At 40.2% G+C, this 9,201-nt stretch overlaps 1 protein-coding gene across 1 annotated transcript; it reads right to left on the bottom strand.

Annotated features, from left to right (window-relative positions):
• Positions 1 to 4,396: 4,396 nt before the first annotated feature.
• On the bottom strand, positions 4,397 to 8,868 carry LOC131224862 (glutamate--tRNA ligase, cytoplasmic). The gene is made up of 6 exons (XM_058220292.1): positions 8,556 to 8,868; positions 7,619 to 7,706; positions 7,335 to 7,488; positions 6,051 to 7,186; positions 5,497 to 5,964; positions 4,397 to 4,868 (listed from the first exon to the last, which is right to left on the bottom strand). The coding sequence occupies exons 1-6, from the start codon at positions 8,693 to 8,695 to the stop codon at positions 4,650 to 4,652; spliced, it is 2,205 nt and encodes a 734-aa protein (XP_058076275.1). The 5' UTR covers positions 8,696 to 8,868; the 3' UTR covers positions 4,397 to 4,649.
• Between the last annotated feature and the right edge of the window lie 333 nt (positions 8,869 to 9,201).

Below are 9,201 nucleotides of genomic sequence, written 5' to 3'. Positions count from 1 at the left end.
TTCTCTTAATTGGATTCATACAAAATGAGAAATACTCTGCACAAGTCAGAAAATATACTGCACAGATTTCAACTGACCTAAAATGCATAAACATTTAATTACAGATCACAGGCAATCTAAGGTGGGCCTGAGCAATTTGATGATCGGAAAATTACAATGCAATTACAATCAATGCAAGGTAACAGTTGATCATAGGTGGGCCTGAGCAATTTGATGATCGGAAAATTACAATGCAATTACAATCAATGCAAGATGACAGTCAATATCAGGTAGGCCTGAGCAACTTGATCATACGAAAAAGTGAAACCCATGTGTATAAATCTCCATCACGAGAGATAAAGGAAAAGAGGTTTTCAATGCAGCTAGAATCAGCAGAGCTGCATTGCTTTGAATTGAAGGTGCTATGAAGGGGCTTCTGCAGGGAGTGAGCGGAGGTCATGGCAGTCAGAGAATAGATTCCGGCGCTGGTTGGAGATGACGGAGTTGTGTTGGTGACAGTGCCACTCACCTGCCAGAATCAATGGCAAAGGCATACACTGCCGGAATCAGTGGCGTCTTTCGACCCCTTTGGCGGTTGGAAGAGGGTGTGGGTTGAGAGAGAGAGAGAGAGAGAGAGAGAGAGAGACATCAGTTAGGTTGGAAGATGAGGTGACTTGAGTGGAGGTTGGAACGGGGCGTGGGTTGGAGTAAAGCAAAGGAGTCGTTAGCTCGGGTGGGCACCTTGACCACCCAGTGCGTCACCCTATTATTTGCCCAGGGTCCGCATGTTAACCCCATTCGCGGTTCAGATGGACCACACAATTGGAAACAAAGTAAAAGGAAATGCTCACAATCCAACTAGTTTCCCTTGGGCCTGATTTTTGGGTCCCATACCTAAAATTTGGTGTGATATCTAATGGTTGGAGTGGATTTAATATAATCATCACAGTGACTTGAGTGGAGGTTGGAACGGGGCGTGGGTTGGAGTAAAGCAAAGGAGTCATCAGCTCGGGTGGGCACCTTGACCACCCAGTGCGTCACCCTATTATTTGCCCAGGGTCCACATGTTAACCCCATTCGCAGTTCAGATGGACCACACAATTGGAAACAAAGTAAAAGGAAATGCTCACAAGCCAACTTGTTTCCCTTGGGCCTGATTTTTGGGTCCCATACCTAAAATTTGGTGTGATATCTAATGGTTGGAGTGGATTTAATATAATCATCACAGTGGACCCTGTTAAAATAAAGGGTCCAACTGTTTCCTTTTGTGTAGCTCATATGAATCACAAGTCAGCCTTATTGTTTGGCCTATGCCTGGTTGGAGTGGATTTCACATACGCAGTGAGCCTTCAATGATGGGCCATCTATAAATTCTGTTTTCCAAATTTGAAACAGGTGGCCTTCATTTTTTACGGGCCCCACCTTGATGTATATTTAAAATCCACTCCAACCATTATATGCATAATCCCACTTTAGGCCAAGGGCCAAAAAATCAGGCTGACCCGTGATTCATGTGGGCCACACAAAAGGAGAAAATTGGAAGAGAGACGTCCACCCCGCGATGATGATTATATAAAATCTACTCCAACCATTAGATTCCAAACCAAAATTTAGGCATGAGGACCAAAATATGGAATACAACCCCAATTTCTTCATCACCATATTTCAGTCTCAACAAAACATGAGCAACAGGAAATTTTGGCATAGACATTGCAGTGCTCTTTCCATCTAACTTGGACCAAAATAAATAGGAAAAAAATGAGACTTGAAAGAACAGTTCCTTTATCTATGAGTTATATAACTAACTAAGAATTTCAGAATTTGCAAGTAGAAACACAATCATGTTTATAGAAACCTTAATCCCAATCAGTAGAGACCTACAAAATAAAACAAAATCTTATTTTCTTTGTTTATGCCAAAACTGCAAGCCACTTTGAGAAAATAACCAACTTGAACAGAAATCGAAGAGAAGTCAAGTGTATTCCATTGAAATCTCAACCAAAATAAAGAAAGAAAAGAGTGCAGCAGATCTGGAAGAATGGTCAGGCTTTTGCGTGTCAAGATCTCGATCCGAGGAAAAAAAACAAAACAAAACAAAAAACAAAAGGCTGCATGTGGAAGCATCCTCAAACAAATTTCCAGCAAAAAATTTTGAGGCCATCCACAGAAAGCAAAGTCCGAACTGGTTGGAGGCTATCATTTTTCTCATCAAAATGGCCGAAAACATTATTCTGCTTGTATGGATAAAATGGGCGGTGGGCTATCAGTTTTGGGTAGAATCAATTCCATCCAGTACAGACTTCAATGATAACCATGTACTTTTTTCCACCATGCACTTTTATCAACCAAAAACCAGAAATTAAGAAGAACCAAGTCCCTATGCTCAATCAGATTTCATTCAAAGTCAACAAAAGAATCCTCATTCTCAGAAATCAGACAGATATGAAAGAAACCCCATACTATTTACCATCACACATTCAACCCAAAAAAAAAAAAAACCTGATCCAAATATATCTCAGCACGAAATATCATACCGCTCTGTTTGAGTTTTAAGTTTTTACAAGTGGAGCGCCCATGGTTCACTGAATCCAAATAGATGGCTACAGTCACCCTTTCATGGGGACCAACAAATAGATGTCTAAGAAAGAAAAACAGCAAGAGTTCATACCATGATACCATTCACATATCTTATTCAAGGAAGTAACCTATCATTCCACAGGAAAAAATGGGGATAGCTCCTCGTTCAAGAAACTGTTTCAACTGCAATACCCAATAGCTAACAAGGTTGCAAATCTGTTTCTGTGCACTGTACCAGTCACAAATTACTGGGTCATATCACTGCCATATTGGGCTGTTTCAGGCCGATGCAATACTCCAAACCATGATAGCTAATCTCAAGGGAAAAAACAAATAAAAGCAAAAGCAAAACAAAGGAAAAATTCATAGACAGCATAGGTCTCCCATTCATTCATATGGAAAATAAAAGTCTCAGCCCTTAGGATGTTCTTTATTGCAGTCATCTCGCATTCAGTACAGGTCTATGGAGTCATCATCCACATATGGCAAACACAAAATTCCATGCCCACTTAACAAAAAAAGAAGCAAAACTGATTCATTTCAGGATTTGAAAGGAACTTGCAATCAAAGGGCTCCTTCATCATCTTGCAACATAAAAATGATTTCGTCTCAGTTTAGCTAACAGTAATTATTATGTATTAGAGAACATAGTTTTATGGATTATGGGTTATTAAGATTATTTTCAATCCTTATCAAAATCTCTAGAAAATAATTTGGGTACCTACTGTGGTACGTTTCCCTTGAGAAGTGCTTCAGCCGAATGGTTGCATACACCATCACAAATGACTGTTAATGTTTTAGCACTTCCCATGTGCTTATATGTGCTGGGATAAAATGATCCGTTGAAGAGGCATTTCAAAGCACATGTGCCAACATGGCGTTTGTATAAGATCCAGGCCACCTGTTAGGTGGCTCCACCATGAACGCTGTTGGTCCAAAAATCAAGCTGTTCCACTTATCAAGCAAGCGACATGTATATCACAAACATAGCTGGTGAAGAAGATCAATGGTCTTGCATTCAGCATACAGTGTGACCCACTTGATGCATGTACTGGATTGTTTTCAGGTGAGGGCATGTTCACAGCATGTGTGCCGACATGGCATGGGTCCAAGATCCAGGCCACCTGTCTGGTGGCTCCACCATGAACATTGTTGGCCTAAAAATCAGACTGGTCCACTTATCAGGTGAGCAACACGCCTATCACAAATACCACCAGTGAAGAAGATCAACAGTCTTACATTCAGCATACATGGTGTGGACAACCTGATGCGTCTACTGGCTTGTCTGGTGAGGGCATGTTCAATGTGGGAATCAACAGATGACTGACCCATGCCTCATCCATGGATGCCAAAAATCACCTCTTCAACTTCCCAATCGCTAAGTCCCCTCGCCATTTCTCTATTTCACATAGAAAAGCCATCTGGTAGGTGAGGTGGACAAACCTAATGCCCCTATATCTGCAGCCCAAAATAACCACTCTAACCAGGGGCTTGAAAGTTTCTGAAAACATGCCAGAATATCTCACTGAACAGTGGCCTTCAAGAACATAGAAAGATATAGCCTTGAGGAATCAAGTCTCTAACAAGTATTAAAAACTGGAACACTGAAGGGGAAGTGTAGCCTTCTCCAACAGATGTGAGCATTGTTCTAAGTTCTAACCAAGGAATTGGATGTTTCTGGGGAAAAAAAAAAGTGCGAGGACTTCTCCATGGACAGTAACCTTCTTGCACAGGAGATGCAATTAAGTATTCCAGTCTCTAAAAGTTCTTAAAAACCGAGATGTTAAGGAATGCAAAAGCTTTTCAACCAGAAGTGTGCAGGCACCATCTACTCATCATAAACAGTAAAGATTGTGAATATGATCATGTCGCAACTATTCAGGGGAAAAGCAAAACTGACTTGTTCTTCAATGCTTGTAAAGCATGCAAAACAGTTTATAGAAATCAGAAGATGTACCTAATAATGAAGAAATCCACTCCCATTACAAATTACAAAAAAGTTTCAACTACTAAATGGTACTCACTCCGTATTGTTCCTCACACGTGACATCTATAAATAAGAACCTCTTTATAGGTTAAATTATAAGGTGAGATCACCTCGATGATGTTGGTTGTCTACCGTCTGGGATTGCTATCAGAACTATAGGCTTAGAAGGTCTGACGAAAGGAACATCGCACCGAAAATATCCCCTCCTTTCCAGCTGAAGTATCTCCCCACGCTTCAGATTACGCATGTTAGAATCCCCAAAGGCTGAAGTCTCCCGCCTAGTGCAGGGGTTGAGAACATCTATGAAGTCTTCCCCTTCTTCCAGCTGCAGTATCAGAACGGAATTTGGTTTAAGTGTTGTAACTAAGTGCTGTCAGAAGCACAAAGGTTGAAAAGAATAGAAATAATAATTAAAATTAAAAAAAAAAAAAAGTCAATCAGGGAGTTGACAACAAATGTTATCTGAGTGCATGGGGTTGACTCTTTTATTGTGCAAGGATAGTGTCATATTATATTTCAGTACTTTTATGCAACATGAAAACATGCTAACTCCCTTGGTAGCATTCCAGCTGCAGTATCAGAACAGAATTTGGTTTAAGTGCTTTAACTAAGTGCCATTAGAAGCACAAAGGTTGAAAATAATAGAAACAATTAAAAACTAATCAGGGATTTGCTAACTCCCTTGGTAGCAATTACAGCATCAAGTCCATGGCTCTCAATATGCTTGTTAATTCTTTTTAAGCGTTTATGTGGTTGCACCAAATATTATGAAATTTCATGATGAAATAGTCTAAGTTGGTGCAACCGAACACACCCTAAACCAAATTAATTCTTCTTAGTTTTTTCTAGAAGGTGAGATCTGATGCAAAAAAGGAGGGGGGGCATGCTGACAAAGAAAACAACAATAAGGTATTAAAGAGAAACATTGAATTACAGTAGGATTTGAAACATACCTTCTTCTTTGTGATTAGATAATCGAATTCAACCAATGAAAGGTTGACCAACTCATCTGTATCGGCTAACCATGTCAGCTTCAATTTTGTGGTCTTAACAGACCCTTCAAGATGCAACACCCCTCTCAATGATGTTATGTTTCCTTCTGCATCCTTCTCGATTTCTTTAATTTTTGCATTACCCCAATCCATCAAAGTTATCTCCTCACCAACTGAGACAGATGATGCATCAGCGTTGTCTATCCATATTCTGTTCGCGAATGTTGTCGCTTTTTTCCCAGCTCCCTCAAACTTCTTATGTCTGGGTATAACACGGACAAATGGTTTCTCAGGACCATCAGTTAGGATCATCAGTACACGCTGTTCTTCAAGGACAGCAGTATGTCTGGGACATATTGGATCAATTATCTTCTTATTGATGGTCCACAGCTTATCCCACTCCATGAGGTTGAGATTTTTTGAGGCGCCCTGGAAGAAAAAAGGTTAATGTTAGCAATTTTGGGTGGGCAGTCAGACAAGATAAAGTTGTTCTGCATGCTTTTAAACAATCCTACCTGTTGAAGAATGAACTGTATCAATGCATCAATTTGGAGGCCTCTACGTACTATTCCCTGCACGGTCGGGAAACGAGGATCATCCCACCCCTCAACTTTTCCATTTTGAACAAACCAGAGAAGCTTACGCTTGCTCAGAAGCGTATACACCATATTCAAGCGACTAAACTCATAAATTTGGACTTTGCGCAATCCCATATCCTTCAGGATCCAGTAGTACTGATCGTTACGATCATGATATTCACTTGAGCGTAGTGCGTGGGTAATGCCCTCAATAGCATCGACAAAGGGACAAGCAAAATCATATGTAGGGTATAACTTATACTTAGAACCAATACGGTGATGAGACATTGGATTGCAGCGATAATAAACTGGATCTCTTAGTGACTTGTTAGGAGCCTGCATGTCCAGCTTGCCTCTGACACAGCACTGCAGGCCTCTTTCAGATGCAGCAATCATTTCTTTCCATAAGGCCAAATTCTGATCCACACTATTATTCCTACATTTTGATTCAATGCCATCCATTCTTTCTTTCTGCATCTGCTCCCGTGGTGTATCATCAACATATGCTTTTCCCTTCGCTATGAGGTTCTCAGCCATTTCCATCAACTGTGGGAAGTAATCAGAAGTATACGTAACAGCATCATACTTGATACCCAATGTCTCAATATCTATTAACAGATTCTCCACAAACTCATTGCTCTCCTTAGCAGGATTTGTGTCATCAAAGCGGACAATCAAACGCCCTTTGTATCTTTGGGCGAAATACTTGTTCAGAAGTGCAGCTTTTGAATGCCCAATGTGAAGATACCCACTGGGCTCCGGTGCAAATCGCAAGCATACCTCTCCGATTTTAGCACCTGGAAGGTCTATTTCAAAAGATCCACCAGACTTTTCCTTCTCATTGCTTTCCTCCTTCACTGACCGCTCTTCATTTACCTTTGCTGATTTGTTGCCACTTTGGTCTCCTTCCTTTGGTTTGGTGGCAACTGGTTTACCTAACCCTCTTTTCCCTACATATGTTGCTGTGATCTCATTTAAAGCAGTCCCATATTCCTCAGCTATTGAATTGAACCAACGAACTAGATTCTGGTATTTTTTTGACTTCCTCAAACTTTCCCATCTTTGCCCAGTACCTGTAGAATGAAGACTTAATAATGCAAGAGTTGCCACAAATTACAATAATAATAAGATACCAAGAGTTTAAATATATGAGAACGATTTGTAGAAAACAAAGATATATGATGATCAGCGAAATCAGACCCACATAATCAAAATGTTTACCTGCAAGACCTGACCAGATTGCTATGTCTGCAATTGACAAATTATAACCAACCAAAAATGTCCTCACTGACAAATAACCATCCACATGGCCACAGGCACCCTCAAATTCAGAACCAGATGAAAAGATTGATGCATATTCTAGCCATTCATCAATCTGCAAAACAATTTATGATTGCTCAAACATCATTGATACTGGGCAGAGTAAAGAGTAGGGAAGTAAGCTTCACAAATACAGAGAAAAAAACAAAATACAACAGACATCCAACAAATGCACAGAAGAACACCTGTGCAGATTCAAGGGCATCATGGCCGTACAAATTTGCTAACCGACCGAGATAACGTATAAGTATGTTGGTCCCACGCAATTCCCATCTGGAGGACAAATCAAACACAACCACGATTTTACCAATATATAGTTCCTAAACCAGAAAAGCACATGCTAATGTACTGAACAGAAAGAACATAAGCACCAATAAACTCAAAGCCTCGACAAACATTCTAGAGATATCAGTATAGAGTCCAAAGCTAAAGCAAGAAAAACCTATAGGGGTCTTTTGGATGGTAGTAAATGGAGCAAGTAGTAAATGATTTACTAGCAAATCATTTACTACTTGTGTTTGGATACTTTAATTTGCTAGTAAATCATTTACAAGTTGTAAATGATTTACTAGCAAAGCCCCCTTCTCATTTACTAGCAAAAAGTTGAGTTTTCATTTACTAGTAAATGAGGAAAACCCATAAGGCAGATTTCATTTACCATTTACAAGGCTATCCAAACACTGTAAATGATTTACTAGTAAATCATTTACAACTTAAAGCCAAACAGACAGGCTGTAAATCATTTACAGCGTAGTAAACCATTTACAACCATCCAAACGACCCCATATAGAAACAATTTTAATAAAAAGTTCTATTCTAATTTTTAAACAAATGAAACCCTAGACAAATAAGAAAAATCAAGTAGATCTCTTCAAGCCGTGGAAAATCCACAATACAACAAACCATGTCAATTTGCTCCCTGAGCATCATAAATGGTCATGTCTAGAAAGCTCCACTTAAACATAGATATACATTTCCAAGGTAGCTTTCCACCATTTGAATGAAGCTGTCACTTTAAGATAAGAGGGGTCTATAGCATAGGGGTGTCCAAATGCAAGATAAGCAATCAAAAACTAATATGAAACAAAGATAAACAAGATGAGCTTCGAGCATTGAAGTTACCCTGAGGAGAGACGGAGAACTGGAGCTGAACCGGATGGAAGGCTGGAGTCCGGCGACAGCGAAATGCCGGCGACTTTCGCTACTGCGAAGACCGAAAGCGGAGGATTATCGGCGGGGAATACGACGGTAATGGATTCCATTGCCGGAGGAATCAAGGAAATTCAGATCTGAGAATTAGGATTAGGGTTTTCTGCAGGAATTAAGAGAGGGAGAAGCGATTTTATTAGATATGAAGGTTGCTGAAACAAGAAGCTGTTTTCGTCGCCGCACACCGAAAGCATTACGAAGGAACGCAGGAAGCAACCACTACTTAGGGGTAAGCGGATTGGCTGGTGTATCACACACCACCGGACGCGGATTTCCTGCGAAAGGCTGTCACAGGAAGTTCCTGCGTTGGGAACCCAGGTGGGGCCCAGTGTGATGTTTGTTAGAAATCCTCCCCTACCATCCGGTTTTTGAGTTCATTTCAGGACATGATGCCAAAAATGAACCGTATCCAAAGCTCAAATGTGCCGTACTAAAGGAAAATGTGGTTAGGGAAATTTCTGCCGTTAAAATATAAATGGTTCAACAGTGATGTTTACAAGCCATCCATACCGTTAATAACTTCATTACTACTGGGATGAACTGAAATCAAAAATATTAG

This window comes from Magnolia sinica, chromosome 14, assembly GCF_029962835.1.
Source record: "Magnolia sinica isolate HGM2019 chromosome 14, MsV1, whole genome shotgun sequence".
Lineage (NCBI taxonomy): Eukaryota > Viridiplantae > Streptophyta > Magnoliopsida > Magnoliales > Magnoliaceae > Magnolia > Magnolia sinica.
Note: the sequence above shows the minus strand (reverse complement) of the source record. Positions and strands in the feature narration are given on the sequence as shown.

Excerpts from the sequence above, each read along its gene's own strand:
- LOC131224862 (XM_058220292.1), bottom strand. The coding sequence starts at position 8,695 with ATGGAATCCATTACCGTCGTATTCCCCGCCGATAATCCTCCGCTTTCG. Across the intron at positions 7,707-8,555 it reads GTTCTCCGTCTCTCCTCAGG|ATGGGAATTGCGTGGGACCA; the intron begins GTAACTTCAATG and ends TTTGTCCTCCAG. Across the intron at positions 7,187-7,334 it reads AATCTGGTCAGGTCTTGCAG|GTACTGGGCAAAGATGGGAA; the intron begins GTAAACATTTTG and ends TTCATTCTACAG.